The 26281-nt window shown below is 39.2% G+C and overlaps 1 protein-coding gene across 14 annotated transcripts in view; it reads right to left on the bottom strand.

Annotated features, from left to right (window-relative positions):
- ZMYM6 (zinc finger MYM-type containing 6) overlaps positions 1 to 26281 on the bottom strand; it is a 122497-nt gene that overhangs the window by 25162 nt on the left and 71054 nt on the right. For 3 of the 14 annotated variants that reach the window (XM_045476639.1, XM_045476643.1, XM_045476635.1), the window contains 6 exons: positions 22848 to 23001; positions 16720 to 16886; positions 7635 to 7719; positions 6509 to 6758; positions 2902 to 3070; positions 922 to 1113 (listed from right to left, as the gene is read on the bottom strand). In XM_045476639.1, coding sequence (XP_045332595.1) covers positions 922 to 1113; positions 2902 to 3070; positions 6509 to 6758; positions 7635 to 7719; positions 16720 to 16812 — 789 coding nt within the window. In that variant the 5' untranslated portion in view covers positions 16813 to 16886; positions 22848 to 23001. Of the gene's footprint in view, positions 1 to 921; positions 1114 to 2901; positions 3071 to 4243; positions 4336 to 6508; positions 6759 to 7634; positions 7720 to 15587; positions 15742 to 15768; positions 15850 to 16719; positions 17924 to 18002; positions 18194 to 22847; positions 23002 to 26281 lie in introns of those variants that run through there. The other 11 variants (XM_045476641.1, XM_045476638.1, XM_045476646.1 and 8 more) reach the window with 11 other exon arrangements.

The following is a 26281-nucleotide window of genomic DNA, read 5'->3' on the forward strand; positions in this document are numbered from 1 at the left end:
CACGGATTTTATTCTTGCGAAAACAGTAACCAAAATGCCAGAAGTGGTAACTCCTTGAAAAGGGATACTTCTCATAGATCAATGTCCAACACCAACTACTTGGAGGAATTAAAAATAAATCAAACTTGCTAACTGAAAAAATTTAGTTATCATTTATGCTTTTTTAGAAAAATAATTTTAAAGACTTCATTCAGTAATAATTAACATAAATATCTATTTAGTAACCAAATGAATCTATTATTCATTACAACAAATAAAAATTAGGTAAAGTAGTCGAATAAGGCATGTTGCCAAAATAATTACAATTCACATTTAAAAACACATTTAAAAAAAAATATTTTCTAGGGGTGCCTGGGTGGCTCGGTTGGTTGAGCGTCCAACTCTTGGTTTCCGCTCAGGGCATGATCTCATGGTTCATGGGATGATCAAGCTCCATGTGGGGCTATGCACTGACAGTGCAGAGCCTGCTTAGGACTCTCTCTCTCTCTCTCTCTCTCTCTCTCCCCTCCCCCCCCCCCCCCCCCCGTCTCTCTTCCCCTCCCTGGCTCTCTCTCTCAAAATAAATAAACATTAAAAATTTTTTTTAAATACGTATTGTTTTTTCCTAAAAGGAAAAAGAGAAAGATATGCTTTAGATCTACTGATTTTTAACATCTTATGCCTGTTGGCCACAGTTTATTTAAAATAATATGGAGCTTTCTCCACTTACCAATATATCATAAAACATTTCTGACTCACAGAAAATCATGAAAGTCCATTAATGTATCATTTCACTATAGTCAACACATCACCAGGACCTATCCCATTTTTCTGCAGGGGAAATCACACCCCAAAATCAATTGATGGGAAGAGCCCACTTGTTTATTTTAACCTCATCCCTGCACAGCCATCCTGGAAGGAGTGACGGACGGGCGTTTATACCTGCTTATATGCTGTGACGCTTGTTGAACTAAACACCTTCTGGGACCGGCAAGGCCCAGAGCTGCTGTAGCAGTAGCCCCCACAGTTCTCACAACAGTTCATGGTGAGGTTGTTGGCGGAGTGAAATTTTGAGAAACAGGCATCACTACAAAGACCATGTACCACATTTTGATATTTAACTTCAAATCGGATCTAGGAAATAAAACACACACACATCCAAAATAAGTAAAGCCAATTAAAAATCTCTGATCTCTGGTCATGGCAGGTTTGCTGAAGAAGACCACCAGCCTTGTGGGATTGGCTGTCAGAGTCCACACAAGAGGCTAGGAATATTGTACACAAAGATTCTTGATGTTCTTGGGGCGTGTGGGTGGCTCAGTCGGTTGAGCATCCGACTTCGGCTCAAGTCATGATCTCGCAGTCCATGAGTTCGGGCCCCGCGTCGGGCTCTGTGCTGACAGCTCAGAGCCTGGAGCCTGCTTCGGATTCTGTGTCTCCCTCTCTCTGTCTGCCCCTCCCCCACTCGTGCATGTCCTCTCTCTCTCTTTCTCTCTCTCTCTCTGTCAAAAATAAACATCAAAAAAAATTAAAAAAAAAAAAACATTCTTGATGTTCTTGAGCAAATGCCTAAAAATGCAGCATATAGAAAGTATACAGAACAGATTACAAATGAAAAGTTGAGTATGGTTAAAGGGGAACCAGATGTTAAGAAATTAGAAGACCAACTGCAGGATGGCCAACTAGTAGAGGTGATTCTTCAGGCTGAAATGAACCAAGTCTGGCAAGAAAACTTTAGAGTGGAAACCATGGGAGCCTTTAATGGAAGAGCCTCCTGCCAACCAATGGAAATGGCCAATATAATCATCATTAAATGACTAGCGTGTTGATGGGAAACTGATATAATTAATATTCTGTAATATTAAAAATGTTTCCTTATTATTGATACCTTAAAACAAGAAAACTAATACAGAACATACTTAGAGTTGTTAAAACTGATGACTGTGGTAACAGGGATTGGTGAATCCATATTTGATATGTAAAGCATTCATGTAAATTATTTCAAAGATGGTTTTTTTGTTTTGTTTTTTTAACAGAGAGGTTGTGCAAATATCTGAAAGTTAATTGGAAAAATTCCTACAGATTTTTAATGCAGAGGCCATAACTGAAATGTGAAGTATTTTTAGTAGTGTCTTCAACACATCATTTAATGTTTTTTATCCTGAAAAAAATAGGAAAGGTACTTAATTATTATTATTGTGTAGATAAATTTATAAATCACTGAAGTGAAGGACTAAGAGTAAAAATCATCAAATTATAGTTGTACAGCTGAGGAAACTGATTTGGTATTTGAAAGAAAGACTTCTTATTTATAGTGGTAATTGTAAAAACATTTTTTTTGTCTCATTTAAAGAAGTTAGCTTTCTGTTGCTTAGCCTTTTGTTTTATTGATCAACCAAAGTACATCAAGGTAGAGATAGAATTTATATAAAAGAAGAGACATAAAGAGTTCTTAAAGTTTATCGGACTTATGAATAGGCTTATATTCAGAACATCTTAGTCACACATGGGTTGTAACTTCAAAGTAGAATCACTAGGTGGTTTCCACTAAGTTTCCAATATGAGTGCAGTTGGGTATCAAACTGAAGATAAATGCTATCGCAGGAAAGAAACAGTTGGCATAAATTACTTTTAATGTGTCCTCACCCTTTCTTCCTAGACCCTATCATTTCTAAATACCTAAAATGGTATTTTTTAACTTCAAGACAGTACTCTTTTGTGTTTGTACGCATATGTGTGCGTTTTGCTATTCCTTGTGTTTTGCTATCTCTGACTCAATTCAGAATTTTTATAATGAGAAAATTTTTTCCCCAATATATTTCTCCCCTACAATGCTATAAATTGAATGGTAAATAAATATTAAATGAAAAAAAAATCTCTGATCTCTGAGCAGAATCCCAGGAAAGATACAATGTAACTTACATCAGCATTCTTCTGACACATGCTGCACTTGGTTGAAATGCTGTTAGTATATATGGTAACAACAGGCTTCTTCTTTAGCTCATAAGAAGAAAGGCATGATTGGCTGCAGAAATCTTTGCTAGAATTTTCAAAACGGGTCGTGATCACATCCTTTGGATTTAAAATGTCTCTAAAAATAAATAACAAAAGGCAAAATGAAATATGTTCTTCATAATTGTAATTTCTTCCTCTTTGTGAGCTAAAATAACTATGTTTACTAAGGGCAGCTATTGCATGCTAGAAAATGGCTGGCCAGGGATAAGACATCTGAAAACCTGGGCTTGATGATTAGTTCTGTTAGTTAGCTGAGTGACAATGAGTGAGGTAATTACTCTCTCAATTTCCTCATGTAGAAAATGGGTTTATGATACCTAATTTATAGATGTGTTGAGGGAAAATTATATTTAAAATATATCCAGCCAGATGTTCATGACAAAAGCTGTGAGGCTTCCAGCTCCAACCAAGTTTCATCCACTGGAGCCAATGGAAGAAGTGGCCATCCCTCAAGTCCAGACCAGAAAACCCTTGTCCTCTTACTAGCCAGCAGCTGCTAAGAGTAGGAACAGCAGAGACAAAGAATGACATGTTTGTTTTTTAATTTAAATGCAAGATTTGGGAAACAGATGAACTACCAAAGATTAATATAAAAAATAAGCATGATATATAAAACTGAACTATAACTGAAGAGATCAAAGAAACAGAGGACAAAAGAACTATTAAGGTTTGGTAGCAGAGGACAGATGGAAATAAGAATAAGACAGAAAGAACACAAATAACTGAGTCATTCTGTAAGATTCCTCAAGTTATTTTGTAAGAGCCCATTGATGCAATACACACTAACAGTAAAAACAAAGGCTGAGTATTGCCATTTTCTGACAAGTATAAAAAAACTAAAGGAAATGGTCAGTAATCAGAAGCACTAATATAAGCCACGAAGAATATAATGGCAATAATATTATATACAGTAATGTGTACTGAGCAATTGCTATGTACCAGACATCATTCTCTTTACTCAAATTATCCAACTTAATTTTCACAAAAATTCTGTGAGATAAATATTATTATAATTGCCATTTTACAGATGAGGAGACCAAATCGGAAAGGTTAAATAACTTGTCAAAGTCACAAGCTGGTAAGCAATGAAGCCAGAATACAAATTCTAGGCAGTCTGATTCCACATTCAGTGGTTCATCATTCCACTCTTCTGCCTCCCATCCTGTGCCTTTATTAGACAAAACTGTTTCACAGTAAACTATTTACAAATATCAATAACAACAAAGTACTTTAATTTTCTAAAACTCACCTAACCTTAAAAATAGGACAGTGAATCTTGGAAACCAAGTGGATATGCTTACACACGGATGAAGTTATTAATTTTGAATAGTGATTTTTCTACTAAAAACAAAGCAATAAAGAATGTTATTTAATAATGTGAATCTGCCAGTGGTATAATATACATATATGTAAACCAAAGTGAATGACTTTTTAATGGAAATCTGTGCACATGAATATAAATGCATTCTAAACCTTATGCATCCAAATGAATCTTACACCTTAACTTTAATCTTAGAAAAACCACACATCTTCCAAAAACATGGCTCCAACATTCTTCTACTTTATCCTTTATTTACAATAACTCTAAGAACAACTTTTCAAAGTTATAGTCAAATATCATGTTTAACAGTATGACTCAGTTTAATCGTCTATGGTAGTCAACTGATAAGGCATCAAGCAACTTCTGACAATTTGTAAAAATCAAACCCATGGTTTAAAGATAGATTTGTCACCTATCTTGGTCTAAAGGAAAGTTTCATAGGCTCTGAACGCAATGCCAAATCAAGAGAGCAAAAAAATTTTTGAAAAGGAGCAGCGATGTGGTAGAACATCTCTGACAAGAGTAACTATTTAAAAAAAATAATATGCATTTAGATGTATAACTTGTGCTGTGTTCTTTAAAATTTAATTCACTTTATTTTGATATTTGATATGTTGAAACGGAGTATCTAAAAACAGAAAACTAAACTTACCCTTCTAGATCAGTTTCACGAGAATGCTATAGAAGAGTTTAAGTAAGGTATTAGAATGGCATTTTAGAACAAAACTAAATTTGAATATTTATGTAAAATATTTTTAAATTCCTCTGTCCTTTTAGTTGGAGATTTTCATTTTAACATGATCTACTTTTAGATACTTAAGGCCAACACCCCAAACAGATAAAGAAACTGTTGTAGATCTCCAAAGACAAAATAGGGGCCTAGAAATAATATGTTAAGATACATAATGTGCTAAGCCTTGGGCTAACATTGTCTCACTAAAATCTGAGGAAGTAGATATTATTTACCAATGAAGAAACTGAGGCTTAAAAAAAATTAAACATCTAGCCCCAACGTCATATAGTTAGTAAGGGATAGAGCGTGATCTACACAATAAGCTCTTAACTTTTTTCACTCTACATTAACACTTCGGACAACACAATACATTCTTAGAACTACATTACCACAGGAAGAGGCAGAACATGCCAAATTTTTCAAACATACTAAGGTAGAGAAAGAAGTTGATGTGGCTTTGTTACTATTTCTTCCTCTCTCTGCATCTATGTGTGACTATAAAGCAATAACTTCAGGGGCGCCTGGGTGGCGCAGTCGGTTAAGCGTCCGACTTCAGCCAGGTCACGATCTCGCGGTCCGTGAGTTCGAGCCCCGCGTCAGGCTCTGGGCTGATGGCTCAGAGCCTGGAGCCTGTTTCCGATTCTGTGTCTCCCTCTCTCTCTGCCCCTCCCCCGTTCATGCTCTGTATCTCTCTGTCCCAAAAATAGAATAAACGTTGAAAAAAAAAAATTAAAAAAAAAAAGCAATAACTTCAAAGAACTTTTTTTAAGAAATAAACACATTATTGGGGCGCCTGGGTGGCTCTGTCGGTTAAGCGTCCGACTTCGGCTCAGGTCATGATCTCACAGTTTGTGAGTTCGAGCCCCGCGTCGGGCTCTGTGCTGACAGCTCGGAGCCTGGAGCCTGTTTCGGATTCTGTGTCTCCCTCTCTCTCTCTCTCTGACCCTCCCCCGTTCATGCTCTGTCTCTGTCTCAAAAATAAATAAACGTTTAAAAATATATATATATATTAAAAAAAAAAAGAAATAAACACATTATTTTGTGGCCATTTAGAGATTTTTTTTAATCTTCTAAAGAATTAACTAACTTTTATATACTATTATAAGACCAATGTTATAATATGCTATATACTTCAATAACTTTCAAGATAATAAATAATTGTGAATGGCTGTTGTCTATAGTCACAGGATATATGAGCAGCCCTGCAATTCCCACAAATGGCTTGTTATTTCTTTCCACAGTAAAATTTAAACTTAAAGAGACAGAAAACTAGTTAAGATGATACTTTTAACACCAAGTCTCTTGTTTAACATTACAAAGAATTTGCAAATTTCTCAGCTAAAAAGCTATTTCCATAGAAACGTGCTCAAGAGATTTAAAGTAGCAACAGCATATTTGAACTAAACTAGATACACACTAAAAAAGTAAAGTAAAAAGGGATGTAATTAAGAATTTTATACTTTGAGCAGTTTGTGCAGGTTTTCCTGGGAGGAGTTGGTACGCAGACAGGTGAAGGATATCCAGTGATGCACCGCGTGGAGCAAAAGAGCTGAGTAGATCCTGTCTTATGATATGCAGTTTGCCCTTTATAAAGCATTTTTTTACAACCAGAACAAAAAACCTGAATAGCTACAGCTGGAGCCGAAGGAAGCAATACATTTGGGCCAGATGATGCAAGAGAAAACTGAAAGCCTGGAGTCAACTGTTGGGCTATAAATACAAAATAAGGGGGGAAAAAACAGTTTTAGTATCAACACAAACACATATACATTCTCCATTTTTTAAGACAAATTCTCAGTCTCCAAATCCAATTAAACACTCTAAAACAGGGAGTTTCAAACTTTTTTTTTTTTGGGGGGGGGGGAGGTGTGGGTTCAAACTTTTTTATAACCCATAGTAACAACTATATTTCACATTATAACCCAGGAGACACATACATACATTTCTGTGTATGTTTATATGTGTAAAATTTAATAACTGAAACAGTTTTGCAAAATAATGTTTCCTTACTACATGCATCACATTCTTCTAATACAATCTTATTCTATTCTCTCTCCCTCCCCCCGCCCACATACATACATGTATGTGTGTGTGTATATATATACATATGTGTGTGTATGTATGTATGTATGTATATATATATATATATATATATATATATATATATATGTATGTATTTTTTTTTTAAGATTTTAAGTAATCTCTACACCCAATGTGGGGCTTGAACTCATAACCCTGAGATCAAGAGCCGCATGGTCCACTGCTGAGACAGCCAGGTACCCCTCAATTCCACTTTTTAAAATGCTAGTCAATACCACCTACCCAGTTTAAAAAGTACTGCTTTATCTTAAGGAAAAAAAGACTTACATGAGGACGTGCTCTCCCTCAGTTCTACTAGTTAGAATATAACAATATTAATCATAATTAACTTACTTGGTCCTATTTCTTTCCTTTTTTAGATTTTATTTTTAAGTAATCTCTACACCCATTGTGGGACTCAAACTTACAACCCTGAGATCAAGAGTTCCATCAAGAGTTCTACTGACTGAGTCAGCCAGGTGCCCCATATTCAGTTCTATTTCTTACCAAGAGGACTGTCACTGACTGAAAACACAGCACTAATTTTCAGTTCACTTTCTTGAGTTTTTGGCTTTGGGGCATGTCCATACTCCTTAAAGAAAAAGAAAAGAGAGAAATGAGTACAGTGTTAGTATTTAAATAAACTAGAAATTCAAGAAAAAAATAAGTTTGTCATATCTCTTCTACATTCTAATCATAATCACCTTCACAAATACCTCAAAAATCAAAATGTACAAGTTGTTAAAACAGATTTAAGCTTTACAAAAAGGACCTTTCAGAATCGGAAAATCTTTCATGACAGTTATTACTACTTTTCAAATGTAATATATAGGAGTCACATACAGCTACTTCAATGTTCAGCACTACCCTTACTTTAGGCTGTGTTTACAAGAAAATGATAAATAACATTAAATCTGAATGATGTAGAGTTTGGATCCAATAACAGATCTACAAACTGTCATATCTGTTAATGGCATAAAGACACAATGCAATCTGTTTGTTATACATAACATCATCACAGCCTAAATCAGATTTATTCTAATTATGTATTCTTTAAAATGCTTTAAGATGAAATATAATCATAAAAGTTTTATTTTTTTACAAGACAAAATTCTAAAAATACATATATCAATTTTAAAAAAGACTTCTTTATTGAGATCACATCCATCCTACATTATGTTGTTGTTAAAATAGCCTTACATACTTCAAAATAAAAACTTAAGGGGCACCTGGGTGGCTCAGTCAGATAAACGTCCGACTTCAGCTCAGGTCACAATCTCACAGCTTGTGGGTTTGAGCCCCACATCAGGCTCTGTGTTGACAACTCAGAGCCTACTTCAGATTGTGTCTCCCTCTCGCTCTCTGCCCCTCCCCCACTGTGTTCCGTTTCTCTCAAAAATAAACATTAAAAAGTTAAAAAAAAAAAAGTCTTACTTTTCTGAAACAATGGTGATAATAAATAGTAGTTGTATTTTAACATCCCTATACTTAGCAAAATAAATGCTGGGTATGTCAGCTCCCAAAGCTACTTTTGGAACTGCTTTTGACTATTACATGCCAAAGACTAGGAACCACTGCATTAATTTACCACTTCCCATAGTGTACATTGTGGCGCCAAATGAGCTGCTGCCTATGAGTAGGGACTACAGTATCTTCTTTATAGGTGAGGAAAGTGAAGCTTAGAGATGGTTCAGCACTTTGTCCAAGGTCACAAAGGTACTAAGTGCACAAACGGGAATCAAACCCAGGTCTATCTGTTTCAAAAGCCATGCTATCTCCCTCATAGATGGACAAATATAAAAAAAATTACTATAATGAATTCAAACCCCAGCCCCCACCAGAAATTAAGCTCCCAACTCCTTTCACTCATAGCACCTGTCACAATATGTCACTTCTTATTTATTTGGGTGATACTTTGTTTGTCTAGCATCCTTCTTCTTTACCCCAAATGTGCAAGACTGAAAGGACCATGGCCATCAAGAACAGGCACGATATCTGTTTTTCAGCCTCTGCACACTCAACATGTGGCACAGTTAACATAACCTAACAGAGAAGGCTCTGGGTTCTGACAGAAGCAGAAGCAGATGTGATCTTGACTCAAACAAATTTTTTAATCTTTTCTAGTTTCAATTTCCTTATCTACAAAATATATTATCTAACCCCCAGGGCCATGATGGAGGGATAAATGATTTAATACAGATGAAGTATGTAGCATGATCCCTTACAGATAAGCCAAAACTGAAGCATGATTTATACACAAAAATGCTAGCTTTTATTACTTTCGCAATTATAGCATTTAATAAATATTTGTTGACCTGGGTGGCCCAGTCGGTTGAGCATCCGACTTCGGCTCAGGTCATGATCACACGGTTCGTGGGTTCGAGCCCCGGTTCGGGCTCTGTGCTCGTAGCTCGGAGCCTGGAGCCTACTTCGGATTCTGTGTGTGTGTGTGTGTGTGTGTGTGTGTGTGTGTGTGTGTGTCTGTGTGTCTGTGTGTGTCTCTCTCTCTCCCTGCCCCTCCACAGCTCACGCTCTGTCTCTAAGAATAAACATTAAAAAATTTAAAATTTTTAAAAAATATAATTAATAAATAAATAAATAAATAAATATTTGTTGAGGAGCATCTGAGTGGCTCAGTTGGTTGAGTGTCCAACTCTTGATTTCAGCTCAGGTTATGATCCCAGGGTTGTGGGATCAAGTCCTGCATCAGGCTCCGTGCTGAGCATGGAGCCTACTTAAGATTCTCTCTCTCTCTCTCTCTCTCTCTCTCTCTCTCTCTCTCTCTCTCTCCCCTTGCCCCTCTCCCCACTCTTTCTCTGAAAAACTAAATCAATCAATAGACAAATAAATAAATATTTCTTGAATGAATGAGTCCAAGTGGATAGTCTTACATATACTAAAATAATAATGTTTATTTATTGGCACTTGCATAAAAAAGAGAGGAAGTTAAAAGTACCTATATACACCCTCCTTCAAATTACCAAAAAGAACACTTAAGAATCAATATAAAATTAATTTGCCTTATCATCAACTCAATCTCTAATATTTTTCTAACATGCCTGTTAAATTTCCCCCGATTATTTCCTTTTACTTCACAAAGTAACTGTTTCAAACCATCACTGCCAAGTCACAACCATGCAAATATCCAGCTCCCTGATGTTTAAATTTCACCAAGAAAAACAGAAACAAAGAACTCCCTCAACACTCTAATTCCCCCCACCACCACCACCATGCCTACAAATTGATCAACAAACTGTCCTCCTATCTTCCAGGAAAAAGCAACCTTCTTACATGACTGACTAAAAACAGGCTTCCATTTGGGATCCTGCTCCCTCTCCCATCTTTAAGCACTCCATAGTATCATGTATCTTCAGCCTCTCACCACCTCCATGCTGGTTTTCTCCTCTCAGGTTATAAGGAACCTATTTCTTAAGGAACTACTTACTACCCTCTTCTCTCCCCTTCCAATCAGTCAGTGAAAAAGTGCCTCATTCTTTCTCTACTTCTTTATTTTTCTTTTAAATGCTTATTTATTTTAGAGAAGAAGGGGCAGAGAGAGGTGGGGACAGAAGATCTGAAGCCAGCTCTGCGCTGACAGCAGAGAAGCCAGATGTGGGGCTCAAACTCACAAACCCATGAGACATAACCTATGCCGAAGTCAGACACTTAACTGACTGAGCCACCCAGGCACCCCTTCCTTAATTTGATTCCCTCCTGAACCTAATGCTATCAGGCTACTGCTTCAACTGAAACTGTTGTTTGTTTTTTGTTTGTTTTTTTTAAGTTTATTTACTTAAGCAATCTCTACCCCCATCTGGGGCTAGAACTCATGACCCTGAGAACAAGTGTCACATGCCCTACTGACTGAGCCAGCCAGGCACCCTCAATTGAAACTGTTTTAAGATTAACCAATCACCTCACAGTTGCTTAACCCAATGAACACTTTTAGGTTTTATCTTACAGGGCTTCTCAGATACATTTGACACTGCCAATGATTCCATTCATTGTCTTCTGGTTCTTACTTCAATTCATTACTATGTCTTTCTACCTTTCATTGATGTTCTTATATTCAACCTTAGGGGTATCAGAAGCCCCTAGAGGTCTTGTTAAGACATAGACTGTTGGGCTTCAACCCCAGTTTCTGACTCAGAAGGTCTGCACCAGGGTCCAAGAATATACATTTCTAACAAGTATCCAGGTAATGCTGAGGCTGCTGATTGCAGGAACTACTTTGAAGCCACTTTGAAGCCCTAAATTAATCCATTTCCTAGCTTTCTGACGTGAGCTCTACTCTCCTCTCTCTACATTTTTTTCCCTGAACAATCTCATCCATATTCGTAACTTCAATTATCACCTATATGAGGTTACCAGATTTAGCAAATAAAAATATAAAAGCTTGGTTAAATTTGAATTTCGTATAAACAACAAATAGTTTTTAGTATAAGTATGTCCCAAGTATTGCATGCAACATACTTACAGCAAAAAATAATTACTGTTAACTTGAGAGTCAAATTTAACTGGGCATTCTAGATTTTATCTGGAAACACTACACCAAATTTCTAAATACCATCACTTCTTGGCCTTTTGGCTAAGATAAAGTGCAACTCTCTAAATACCATACCCATATATGCAAATGCCTCCCAGTGCAAATTACCAGTTGAATGTCCCACCAGCCCTTTAAACACAACAGATCCCTAGGGGCGCCTGGGTGGCGCAGTCGGTTAAGCGTCCGACTTCAGCCAGGTCACGATCTCGCGGTCCGTGAGTTCGAGCCCCGCGTCAGGCTCTGGGCTGATGGCTCAGAGCCTGGAGCCTGTTTCCAATTCTGTGTCTCCCTCTCTCTCTGCCCCTCCCCCGTTCATGCTCTGTCTCTCTCTGTCCCAAAAATAAATAAACGTTGAAAAATAAATAAATAAACACAACAGATCCCAGGGCACCTGGGTGGCTCAGTCGGTTAAGCGTCCAACTTCAGCTTAGGTCATGATCTTGCAGTTCATGAGTTCTAGCCCCACATAGGGCTCTGTGCTGACAGCTCAGAGCCTGGAGCCTACTTTGGATTCTGTGTCTCCCTCTCTCTCTGCCCCATCCCTCCCCTGCTCATGCTCGCATCTCTCTCTCTCTCTCAAAAAAAAAAAAAAAAAGAAAAGAAAAGAAAGAAAAAGAAAGAAAGAAAGAAAGAAAGAAAGAAAAAACATTAAAAATAAACACAACAGATCCCAAACGGTACTTATTACTTCCCCCCAAATCCTGTTCCTAGCCCCTCAGTAAACTGTATCATCAAAAACTCAACTTACCAAGGACAGACACTTCTAAGTGCTCTGGGACTCCTCCTTGACCCACATACCTCATATGCTATCTCTAGGTCTGATCAACCCTACCTAAAATATCTCAAATTCATTCTCTTTTCTTCTCTTCTTTATTGTTGAACACTCAACCACTAAACATACTACATTCGCTCACCTCTCCATGACTTGACACATGCTATTTTCTATGCCTGAAAACCTTCATTGTTACAACTCAAGTGCTACCTACCCCATGAAGCTGTTCTTTCCTCTCCAGACAGACTTCAGGGCTCCTTCCCTATTCTCCCAATGTACCTTACACAATTTTTTAAGAGTAATTACATAAGACTGTGATTCTGTATCTGTACAGAGGTGGCACAAAGCAACAGAAAGAATACAAGTTTGAAAAAAAAAAAAGAAAGAAAGAATACAAGTTTGAAGCCAGTTCCTATTCCAGTTCTGATGCTGCCTTTGAATTTGGCAAATTACTTAACTTCTCCTTTTCTCAGTTTCCTCATGTGTAAAATGGAGTAAAGATCTGCCCCTCATATGGTTGTAGAATTTAAGTGAGAATGCATACAGCATGCTTAACACAGCTTCTGATGAGGCACGCTCAATAAATAATTACCCCTTTTTCCTGTATCTTTATTCCTCCTTACACTATTAATTTCCTTGAGAGCAGAGGCCCTGTCTTTTCATCTTCTGAAAACTAAATAACTAACACAACTTAGCCTACAGTATCATGGTTAAGGGGTTGGGAATCTTGAACCAGACTGCTTGGGTTTACATTCTAGCTCAACCATTTACTAGTTGTGTGACATTTAACAAGTTACTACCTGTCTCAGCTTCTTTATGTGTAAAGCAGGGATAGTAATAGTATTTAACTCCTGGGTCCTGCTCATCAAATGGAGTAATATATGTACACCACTTACAACAATGTTAAACAAGTGCTATGAATCATAGTTAGCAAGAATAAAAACTCAGTGAATGAATGACAGCTCGACTGTGACTTTAACATCCAGAACAGACTCTTAGTAGAGGTATTCCCCACCTTTCAAAAGTTCATGTAACTCCACTTTGCTTTCACAAAAGACCTAGGTCAGTTCCTGCATTTGCCAACCAAAAGAAATCTGAAGATTTTCACTTTTAAGAGAAAAGGCAAAAAGCGAAAAACAGCCTTCAGCTTTGTTTTGCAGCAAACATTTACAGAGCAGTGTGCAGCGTGAGAAGCGAGAGTGGCACCACCGAGCTCCTTTCCCAAGAACCACACTCAGCATCTCAGCATCAACCTGATGCTGCTGTAGCTCTGAACTATGTAAGCATTGGTGCTTTCTCTTCATTTATTTTGTGCACCTGGGAGTAAGATGTGTCCTAAGGTATCAGAAAAGCCTAAGAGTGGTTAGTTTGGGGGGTCTAGGAATACCCAAAAATTTTTCCATATAAACCAATGGTAATCAATTCATTTTACACCATTTCAGCTTACAAAAGTTTTCATAGGAACACTACTTTCAGATGGGGGAGGGGGGAGGCTATATATCAGAAAATATTAAACATTTTCTATTTCTTGCCTCCTATTTTCCGAAATTCGAAGGCAACACGGAAAACACTACACATGATTTGTTTAATTGGCTTTTCTATCATAGCCCACACTACCAATTATGAAAAAAAATTACAGCCTATTCACCTTGAGTAGCCTTAATATAAACCAAAGAGAACTGAGTTGGTTCGTATCCACTTATACTTACAATGTAAACTGTTAGGGGGATTTTCATTATCATAATTTTGATATTCAGAAAGAAGACTCAACTCATAGCACAATATTTGTTAAATTTATGTACCACAGACAAGGCATAATGAAAGAAAAATTGGGTCTGGAATTTTAAAAAACTGGTTTTGTATCCCAACTTGCTACAAGACCTTGGTGAAGTCACTTATTCCTTCAGGCTCAGTTTCCTCATCTGTGAAACAGAGGCTCTTTTATTCCAATTTTTGAGCATGTACTTTGTGCCAGTCATTTTCCCAGGAATTGAGGATTCAGGTCAAATAAGACCAGAGTGTGTGTAAACAAAATTCATTGATGTATAGATGCTACAGCAAAAGTGAAAGCAATATACAATAGAAAAAAAGAGAATTACTAAGTCTACCCCAGTGACTATTAAACTATGTCTTAAAAGAGGAGAAAACCAAAGCATAAGAGACTGTTAAAAACTGAGAACAAACTGAGGGTTGATGGGGGGTGGGAGGGAGGGGAGGGTGGGTGATGGGTATTGAGGAGGGCACCTTTTGGGATGAGCACTGGGTGTTGTATGGAAACCAATTTGACAATAAATTTCATATATTAAAAAAAAAAAAGTTTAAATAAAAATCCAACAACTATAAAAAAAAAAAAAAAAAGAGAAAACCTAGGCAAAGCTGCCTAGTTTAGAATACCACAGGCAGAAGAAATGGCATGTGCAAAGGGAGAAAACAAAACTCAACAGGATATGCTTTTGAGTAAAATGCAGATAATTTGCAGACTGAGTAGATTCGAAAAGGTGGGAAGGATAACCAATGATACTGAAGACAGAAACAAAGGCCGAAACGTGGATAGTTTGGATGTTACACTAAAAAGTTCACGCTGTATCACACGAGACAGGGTCTTTAAAGGGAATGGTGTCATCAGATCTGTAGAGACACAATAGCATCATTATACAGTGTTTTGAGGGAGGCTGTGACTACAGGAAAAAGGATGAGTAGGAAATACAGTTCAAATGAGAAATAAGAAATAGGGAGGAAAAGGAAGAGACAATAAAAAAATTCTTCAAAGGTAGAATCCACAAAACTTGGCAAACAAAGCAACGGCTTTGGAAGAAGAAGAGTAAGAATTTACCATCTGGGGGGAAAATAAATGTCATGGATGCCACCATCCCCCACCCCACACCCCACGGACACACCTCATAAGCCTTCTCAGCACAGCACAGGAAGACATAGAGTTGACGAATGAGACAAAGCTTTTTGGCGTCCCTGTCCTGAAATAATACTACCTTTAAGATGGTATGAGAAATAAAATATTACCATCATTTATTATTTTATTATTTATATTTTTAATATTATTAATTTGCTTATGTAATAGCTAGAGTCTCAAGCAAAAGAACTGTCCAAGAAGAAAAAAAAATCATTTTTTGCCAAAACAACTAACCAATGTCTCCATATTGATCCCCAATCCGGGTTTCCAATCCAGGTTCCTAAGAGTAGCTAGATGATTTTTCTGAACACGTTTATCTCATTCTCCCACTTAAAATCCTGCAATGTCTTCCCACTGCTCTCAGCATGAGCCTCATCCTAGAGGCAGAATAACACAGGCTTTGAAGACTGACTACCTGAATTTGAATCTAGTCTGCCATTTATGAGGTGTGATCCCTGGTAAATTGCTTGACCTCTTTGTACTTCGGTTTCCTCATCTGTAAAATGGGAGTAATAACATGGTTGTGAGAACGATGTCTGCCACAGTCTAAGCACATATATCAATAATAATAAGTTAATATTTATGAAGTCACACATAATATACACTACACATTGATATATAAATACCATCTATTATCAGTGTTGGTGTTATGATCAACATTATCACCATCATCACCATTTTCATACCTTTTCTGTTCCAGGCCCACTGGTCTTGCAGTTTTTCAAAAGAACCATGCATCTTTCCAACTCAGGGCTTTCCTATATGCAGATCCCTCTGTCTGGAACACTCTCCATGCATTTGCCTAGTCCATTCATTCTTCATAATTCAGCTTACACATCCTTCCCGCAAGGAAGCCTTCCTTAGCCAGCCTCTGCCCCCAACCACACGTAGGTCAGACTCCCCATTTTAGGCTTTTCTTGAAAAGCACTTGTCATAGTGTGTAATTATATATATTATTTGATTAACTACTTGTGCAATGTCTATCTCCCCCACTAATGTATAAGCTCAATGAGGGAAAGGACTAAACGGACTCCTCGATCCCCTGATACAGAACAGACCACAAATACTTACAGAATAAAAGGAAACTACTGTCAGATACAAGAGAATTAAAAAAAAAAAAAAAAAAAAAAAAAGGTACCAAGTATAGAAAAACAGTAATACATATTACTTTCCTTTTACAAAAAGAAATAAACAGTTACTAAGGTCTCATTTACAGAGCAGAAAAACCGATTTACCCATCTAATGGGGAGAAAGATCAGCTTGGGTTGTTTTAACATACAAGCCAGAAACTGACTAACTAAAAATCTGAATTCACCAGATAGAAAAGATTAAAAATTTTTTTTATTTAATAAAATGAAATGCTTACTTGAGCATTGTCAGGTTCTTCTTTAATTTTGTCCAGAAGCCCCTGCTGTGGTGCCATTGCCTTGCCACATTCACCATCCAAAGGTTCTTTCATTCTAATTGTTTACGTAAAGGAATTCCCCAGTCTAAAACTAATAGATTTCTTCTTGGGAAAGGATAACTGGACTCCTAAAATACAACATAAAGGATTGGTATTCAGGTTTATTCTTCTCATTTTTTCCTTCATGTTTATATTAAAAGCTTTGTGTTGCGCTCAAGGCTTTAGAGTTGAGCCTTTGGAAAACAATTCTTCTGAGGCCATGACTAACTCTAGTCTCCCCTTCTCCTTCCTTCTGCTCCTTTAGTAGTTCTCACCACATAAGGAAAGTTTCCCGGCCACAGCTCCCAACCTCCCTAATAACTTTAAAGTCAAACGCTCTGGTCTCTCAAATGCTGAAAGTTACAAAAGGAACCAGACCAGCAACCCAAAATATGGGAAGAAATTACCAACCGCTCAGAGGAAAGGACTCGGAAAACAGTTTCTGACTCCAGGAGAATTAGTACTTGGAGGCCCACCTCTGCTTTTATTTCTCAAAGTGGGGACACACCAAGCTCCCCGCCCCCACTTCTAACTCAGCCGCTGCTGGAGGCCTCCATAAGGGCCCCATTTCTTGGCCTAAAGATAGACCAGAGCTGCAAATGCCATCACAAGTGAACAACAGTACACCCTTGTTTAAAGTGGACCACCTGCACCTTCCAGGGTCTCCCTGGGAACCATTCCCACGAATAAGCCCGCCTAAGCTTTGCTTCTTAAATGCTTTCTTGTAAACAAGAAATTCTATTAGCCATTCAGCAGATTTCCGTTCCCCTAAGGGTAAACGTCCTAAACCCGAACCAAAAAGGAAGCCCCCCAAAGTTGTCTTTATCCAGAGTCAAGCCAGGCATGGAAATGGGCAACTGGTGGAAAAGCCTGCGGGGAAGAACACATGAGAACTTTCGACCACTTGCCACAGTTACAACCATCTAAGGGTGCTCATCCCTCTTTGGAGTAGGGTATTCGCTCCGAAAGTCTCGTCCCCACCAATAATCTCCACGCCCGTCACCGAGTACAAACGCGGCAACGTTGTATCGGAGGGAGAGAACGCGACCCGCAAATCCCTGTCACCGCGTCCCTGCAGCGAAATCCGCACGGCGTCAGCCGCTCAGCCCGTCCGGCGCCGCCCCCACCCGGTGCCCGCCTCGTCACGTGGCGCGCCCGCCGCCCCGCCCCGCGCAGCCCTGGCCGCCGCCACCCGCCGCGCTCACCTTCTGGCCACCTCCCGGCTCCCGGGGAGTACCGGGGTGGGTAAGGCCGCCTAGGACCCAACGGCTTGCGCCCAAAGACCAGGATGATTTCCTCTTACTGAAATTCTTCCGCCTGATCCATCACAACGCAACACCCAGCCAACCGTGCGTGCGCAGCCCTGGTCTCCGCCCCCCCACCCCCGTTTCCCGTCATGCCCCGGACCTGAGCCGAGTGGGTCTTCCCAGGATTCCCCTTTGCTCAATTATGGTTGACTTCTTAAAGAGACCAAGACCCAAGCGTGAGAAGGTAGAAGTAAGAGTTTGGGGCAGGAAGTTGGGGGCATTAGAAACCCTGCACTATTCTTTAATGCTGGTTTCCAGAAAGATGGCCTGTTAAGAGAATATAAAAATAAATAATGGCTGACATTTATTAAGCCAAGTGCTTGCTAAACACTTGTACGGCATCATTCCACTTAATCCTCACCACACCTGCAAGAGGTACAAACTTTTATCTGGGAGATGTAAGTGAATAGATTAATTAACTTGCTCGAAGCCAAGTGGTATTTTACATTCAAAATTGTTTTTTGATTTGTGACTGCTGTATAGTATTCCATTTTATGAACATGCTACAATTTATCTACTATTTATGTACATTTGAGATGTTTCCAGTTCTTGGTTATTAGGAATGTTGCTGCTGTGAACATTCCTGTCTTTTGTTGCAAGTTTGCTAGGTTTATGCCTAGCAGTGAACTTGCTTGTTACATACACATAAAACTTAAATGGAGAGTTACAGTTGCCCCACATCCTTGCCAATAGCTACTATTGTACATCTTTTTAATTTTAACCATTTTTGTGGGGGTATAGTGGTATCTCTTTGTGGTATTTTATTTTTATTATTATATTTTATTTTTAAATCATCTTTACACCCAATATAGGGCTCAAACTCACAAACCCGAGATCAAGAGTCACTGTCTCCACCAACTGAACCAGCCAGGAGCCCCTCATTGTAGTTTTAATTTGGATTTCTCAGCTTTCTAATGAGGTTGAGCCCTCTTTTGGATATCTGGATATCCTCTTTTATGAAGTGCCTGTTCAAGACTCTTACCCATTTTTGTATTGGATTGTATGCCATTTTATCATGGGTATATATTCTCAATGAGTCCTTTCTTGAAAATATGTATTGCAAATTATCTTCTCCCAGATATAATTAGTTAAGAGGAGGTCATATTGGCATAGGGTGGACCCTTAATCCAACATAATTTGTGTCCTTATAAGAAGAGGAGACATAGAGACAGACATTTGGGGGCGCCTGGGTGGCGCAGTCGGTTAAGCGTCTGACTTCAGCCAGGTCACGATCTCGCGGTCTGTGAGTTCGAGCCCCGCGTCCAGCTCTGGGCTGATGGCTCGGAGCCTGGAGCCTATTTCTGATTCTGTGTCTCCCTCTCTCTCTGCCCCTCCCCCGTTCATGCTCTGTCTCTCTCTGTCCCAAAAATAAATAAACGTTGAAAAAAAAAAAAAATTAAAAAAAAAAAAAAAAAAATAGAGACAGACATTTGAGGAAAGAACAACAGGTGACAATTGAGGCAGGGACTGAAGTACTGCAGCTGCAAGCTGAGGAATGTCAAGGATTAAAGGTAAACACCAGAAGCTAGAAGAGACAAGGAAGGATTCTCCCATACAGATTTCAGAAGGAACAAGGCTCTGCTGATACCTTGATTTTGGACTTCAAGTCTCCAAACTGTAAGACAATAAATTTATGTTTGTAGCACTTTCTTACAGCAGGCCTGGAAACTAAGATATGGTTGAATCTTCCAACCCGTGAAAATAGTATATCTCCCCATTTATTTCTGTAATTTCTCCTAATAATATTTTATAGTTTTTAAGTAGAGAGATCACACATCTTTTTTAGATATATTCTAGACCTTTGATATTTTATGGTATTTTAAATGGTAAAATTTCATTTTTTAATTGTTTTTATTTCCACTGTAAGTATAGAAATACAATTGTTTTTTGTATGTTGGTTTTGAAGCCAGCACCTTTGCTGAGTTCATTTATTAATTCTAATAGTTTATCCATATTTCAAATTTTTTTTCTGTTTTTAACTATATAGAAAATAATGACAAATTTATTTCCTCCATTCTAAGCATACAATTTTTATCTCACTTTCTTGCCTTATGGAAATGGTAATGTTGGACATCTGTATCTTTTTCCTGCTATGTTGTTTTCAATATAAAGTCATTAAATATTAATTTTGCTTTAGAATTTTTGCATTTACCTGTGGGGCATTAAATATGGCAAATTCTTTGCAACTTCTTTCATCAAGAGAGGGAGTCTGTGTCCCTGCCCCTTGTTTTGTAGTTGGCTTTGTGAATTATTTCGACTGACAGAATGTGACAGAAGTGATATCATGTGAATTCCCAGGTGTAGGTCTCAATAATCTTTGCAGCTTCTGCTTTCACTTTCTTGGAACATTCTCACCACATGTCAAGGTTAGATGGGTCAAACTACTGAATGATGAAAAATCATGTGCAGAGAGTAGCCCCATAGCTGGCACTAATGCCACATAATGTGAGTGGAACCACTTTAGATCCTCCAGGTTGATAGATGACTACAGCCGCATGAGTGAGCCCAGGCAAAATAAGCAGAAGAATTACCCAGCTAAGCCCAGATTTTTGATGATGATGATGATGATAATGTATTTATTTATCATGAATGAATAAATGGTTCTTATTATAAGCCAGTTAGTTTGGGGTGCTTTGTTATTTAGCAACAGGTAACTGTTACAGAATTGGTATCTAGAAACGGAGTACTGCTATAATTAAAATCTAAAACATGACATTGACTTTGGGACCAGGCAGCCAGCAGAAATCTGGAAAGACAGCAAGGAGTCTGTTAGTGGAGGCTGGAAGAGCAGTGAGGAAATTGTTATTGGAGGCTAGAGAAACAGTAACCAGTGTAATGCAGCAGCAAAATGTTTTTGCAGCACTGCCACCTGTAATAACATGGAAGATAGAAAATGTAGTTAGTGAACTTGTGGATCTGGTTAGGAGATTTCCAGGCAGAATATTAATAGTGCCTATTGATTTATTTTAGTTACCTGTGATAAGATTTTGCAAAAGATAAGCTAAAAAAGGAACTTTTGTTTTCAAGCAGAAATTAGACAAAATATGAAGGGCCCAGGACAGTCTCTCCAGCTAACAAAATATCATCAAAATAAGAAACAACCTCACAGAAGGAAAATCACATATAGGATATTGCAGGTAAATGTGGCCTCAAAGTCAAGATCAACTCAAGAGTGCCGCTGTAAGACAATGCCTCACAGACCCTCTCATCTAGACAGAAGGGCTTCTAAGAAACACAGGGCATTGTCCAATAACAATTTGACACAACCAGAATAGAGTTTTGTCTCAGAAAAATGGATGTGATTTGGGGGGCACAGAGTGAATCCAGTAAGATCCACAAAGGTTTTTGTTTTTGTTTTGTTTTAGAGAGAGAGAGCATGCGAGAAGGGGAGAAGGGCAGAGGGAGAAGGAGAGGGAGAGAGAGACTTTTAAGCAGGCTACACGCTCAGTGAGGAACTCAACACAGGGCTCGATCCCACCACCCTGGGATCATGACCTGAGCCAAAATCAATAATCAGACACTCAACTGACTGAATCACCCAGGCACCCCAAGATTTTATTTTTAAGTAATCTCTACACCCTATGTGGGGCTTGAACTCACAACCCTGAGACCAAGGGTTGCAAGCTTCACTGACTGGGCCAGCCAGGCACCCCTCCTCTTCCTTTCTGAATAGGAGCATTCATTGGAGTCATTATGCTTCTGTATCATCAGGTGTATTGAGTATGTGGGCAGCAGGGAGCAGGGGGAACAGATAACTTGTCTTTTTAGTTCACAAAGTTGCACCTGAGCAGATGCACCCAGTGAACTAAAGGAGTTTCTTCATAGACCTGATTTAGATGGTGAGATCATGGACTTTGATCCACTGCCATAATGGCTTGAGACTTTTGGTTGAGGATGTGAGTGTATTTTCGTTGGAAGGGGACATGAATTGTTATGTCCAGAAGGCAAACTGTGACAGATTGTTTCCAAAGATGGCCACCAACAATTCCTCCTATCTCTGTATGTGTAATGAGGTTTCTCCTACCATGAGGTGGATTCAGTTTCCTTGCCACTTGAATCTAGCTGGCCTGTCAACTTATTTTGACCAATAAGTTGCAGGGGAGTGACAGTGTGAAGTTACAGGTGTAGGCATTAAGAGAACTGGCAGCTTCTGCCTTTGCCCTCTTGGAGCCACCAGCATGTAAACAGGTTTGGCCACCCTGCTAGAGAGACCAGATACAGAAGGAGAGAAGTCCCTGAGCTTGCCTGCCAAGGTCCCGGGGATGTGGGTGAAGTTATCTTGGGCATTCCAGCCAAATTCCTAACTGAAAGCATCAACATCCTATGGGACAGAAGAACTCCCCAGCTGAACCCAACCAATCACAGAACCATGAGATATAACAAATTGTTGCTTTAAGCCACAAAGTATGGGGGTGGTTTGCTACATAACAATGGATAACTGACACACTAAAACAGTTTACATCTTTTAGTTGGATGTTTATCAGGAATTCCTCTTAGTATGTATGTTCTGTTTCAAGAATCCTTACTGTATACTTCTATTTCAAGTTCCCATTTGCATTATTGTGACCTGTTTAAAGTACAGATTTATTGTTTATCGCTCTTTTTCTTCTCCCTTTCCTCTACCTTGAAAACTAGTTACAGTATTTTATTTTCCTCAGATACAGGTATAGATGATACATATTTTTGAATCACTATGTGTTAAAGAGTATATTTGTATAACAAAGAAACCCCAAAATGCAATACCTCAAATAAACTGAAGTTTATCTTTCTCTCACATCACCGTTCAAGGCATGTGTTCCAGGTCATTAGCAGTTGTGTTCCTACATCATCATTTATGAACACAGGATTCTCCCATCTTGTTTCTCCATCCTTGAAACTGGTTCACAGACACATCTTCCTGAGGGTGTGAAGGAGGCACACGTGGGTCTTATGTTGCTGGGCTCAGAAATGACACATAACACTCTGAGTACATTCTCTTAGAGACTCTTTTGTCCACATAGCCATGTATAACTGCATTGAGGGGGGCAGGGGGGAGGTGCAAGGAGAGAATAGTGTCATGTTCCCAGCTACAATGATAACCCCACAGTAAAAACGACATATTTGTTACCAAATTAAAACAAAAGTCACTGGGAAGTGACAGGCAGCTCTCCAGTTCGTGAGTGTAGTGCAGACGTGTGAGTAATAAGTAAGAAAATCCTATGTGAAACATGAAAAAGAACATTTACTTACAAAGGAAAGAGAATTAGACCAGCTTTGGACTTCTCATCTGCAATACTATGACAGAAACTAAAATCTAGGAATGTTATACATGTCCAAGACATTTGTCATGGTCAATTAATGACATTTCTGGAAGTACTGGACAAGGTATGGTGTAGATTGCTAACTTTCCAGTAAATTTCAGTCTTCCTTTTCTTTATGATCAGTTCTATCCATCATAGGCAGACCAAGCCTTCTCCACCTCTCGCCTTCTCAGGACTGCCTGGCCAGTCCCAAGAGGAGGAAGCCCCATAGCTTACCTGGGCCTGGGGGTAGTGGAGGAAATGTGTATAAATGTGGGTCGATGAGTGTTTATTTAATGATGAAGTTAGGTTTTAACATGCTTATCGGTGAAGAACATATGAAGATAGGGTGCCTGGGTGGCTCAATTGGTTAAGCTGCTGACTCTTGATCCCTCTCTTGAAATAAATAAACTTAAAAAAAAAAAGAGTTAAAAAAAAAGAATATATGAAGATAAACATTCATAGCAACATCTATATACAGGCAGGAGTTTATGTAAGTTGTATGTGATTTAAATTACTGTAAATATGGGTGTGCATGTATAAGAAAGTAATAGGAGTTGGGGTTCATTAGGCTGTGACATTATTCCAAGTGGCCTCCAGGCAACCTTGACCATGCCTAGACAGACAGACAGCTTTTGGAGTGCTGTACCTCTCTGGGACCAGCCCTATGTCCTACCACGATCTCAAAGTTCAGAGATGGAAGGCCCTTTACTGGTTATATGGTCTGAGCTTGTGCAGTGTTTGAATCCTTGCTGCAGCACTGCAAAGGCGATCTTCAGTCTCTGTTTGCACACCTTTCAAGACAGGGAGTTAACTCCCCCCTAGCAACTCCTTTCACAGTGGACAGCCCTGCCTTCAGGAAGGTTCTGATCATAAACCATGGCTAGGCCCTAGGAAGGCATTCTCCTTTTCCCTCTTCTGTCCTCATTCCCACTTACATAATTCAGCTACTGGGTACTTCCTTTCCTTTTCTCAATCACCATGACTAAAGCTATCAATTATTATTGAGCCAGAGCTGGTGCTAAGGACTAGAGACATAGAAATGGATGAGTTAAATTTTATCTTTTAAAAAAATGTTTATTTATTTCAAGAGGGAGAAAGAGCATGAGCAGGGGAGGAGCAGAGACAGAGGGTGAGAGAGAATCCCAAGCAGGCTCCGCACTGTTAGTGCAGAGCCTGACACCAGGCTTGATCCCATGAACTGTGAGATCGTGACCTGAACTAAAATCCAGAGTTGGATGCTTAGGGGTGCCTGGGTGGCTCAGTCGGTTAAGTGAGCAAATGAACACTCTCTCATGCTCTCTCTCTGTCTCAAAAAAAAAAAAAAAAAAAAAAAAAAAAAAAAAAAAAAAAATTAGGAGTGATTAGCCAGGTCGAGGAGGAAGAGAGGTGGCTTTCAGGAAAGACTCCCTGGAGGAAGGAAGAAACATCTGAGCTGAATTAGAGGCAGAGTCAGGCTGAGGAAGCCTGCAGTCAGTGCTGCCTCCTCTACCACACACTCTCCAACTGTGTCCCTAGCTCCTCACTGTCTTTTCTCCTGTTAAGCCTGGAAATCCAGAGAGGAGAGAAACAGGCTTAGACATCTCCAAGGCCGGGGTCAGTACCTCACAGAGTTACAGGCAGAGCCAAGGTGGGAGGTGCCACCACGTGAATGCAGCAGCACGCCAAGTACCCTGTGAGGCCCAGCCCTGTGTCTGACTCCTCTCTGGGAGAGGCTCAGAAGGAGGGCACAGGCCCTCCAGCCCACACAGAGAGCTTTACAGGACAGTGTGCTAACCCAGGAGGCAGCCCTAAGCTCTGGTTCTGGTGACGGTCTACATCCCTGGACCAGAGAATAGGAAAGGCCATGGACCTGGCCTGGCTGAGCAGCTCTTGCCCCAAGGGTCCCCGCTATGGGCTTAGGTTCCTAACTACTGCTCTCTGGCAGTTCTGGCAGGCATACGTGTGCCAGCACTCTGGAAGCCAGGGTACATCTTGGACTCTATGGTTACGTCAGCTCAGCTCAACCCGTCAGAGATTCTCAGACTAGAGAAAGCTCTGGGGCATTAAGAAAGAAGAAAGAAAGGAAGCAAATGAATTCCTTCTGTACCAGGCACTACACAGGGTGCTTCACACAGATTAATCCTTTGATACTATAAATCTCAATTTTAGCATAGTCATAAGAAAAGACCGAACTGTTAACGCTTATCTATGATAGGTAGAATATTAGAGGACTTTGTTTCAGTGTTTTATACAATAATACATTATCAGAAGTAAAATATCTTGGGGTGCCTGGGTGGCTCAGTCAATTAAGTGTCCGACATCAGCTCAGGTCATGATCTCACAGTTCATGGATTTGAGCCCCGTGTTGGGCTCCGTGCTGACAGCTCAGAGCCTGGAGCCTGCTTCGGATTCTGTGTCTCCCTCTCTCTGCCCCTCCCCCGTGCACGCTCTCTCTCTCTCTCTCTCTCTCAAAAATAAATAAAACGTTAAATATTTTTAAAAATAAAAAAAGAGGTAAAATATCTCTAGCAGCCAAAATATCTATTTTGATAGATAAGATATATATTTTATTTCCCACATTTTATACAAAGGGTCAGTCATTAACAGTGAAGTACTGACTTCTATTTGTTCTGTCATTCTTTGTCAGTTGAGGTAGTGACTTGTCTAAATAGAGAGTTTGAAAGGACAAACTATGCAATTTGGGCTTTTCTTTCTACATGGAAGCAAGTTGTCAACAGGAAACTAGTTTTCCTTGGCTCTTCTCTGCCTTAAGTATCACAGGGGCAGGCCTGCCATGTGGGGAGTCTTTATCCTCCAACCTAGCCTTTTTCCCAGTAATGAAGGTGATGTGTACCTTTATTTACCATTTCCTAAGTCTTATTTCTCAATTGGTTTAGAAGTTAGTGGGGAAGAGGA

This window comes from Leopardus geoffroyi, chromosome C1, assembly GCF_018350155.1.
Source record: "Leopardus geoffroyi isolate Oge1 chromosome C1, O.geoffroyi_Oge1_pat1.0, whole genome shotgun sequence".
NCBI lineage: Eukaryota > Metazoa > Chordata > Mammalia > Carnivora > Felidae > Leopardus > Leopardus geoffroyi.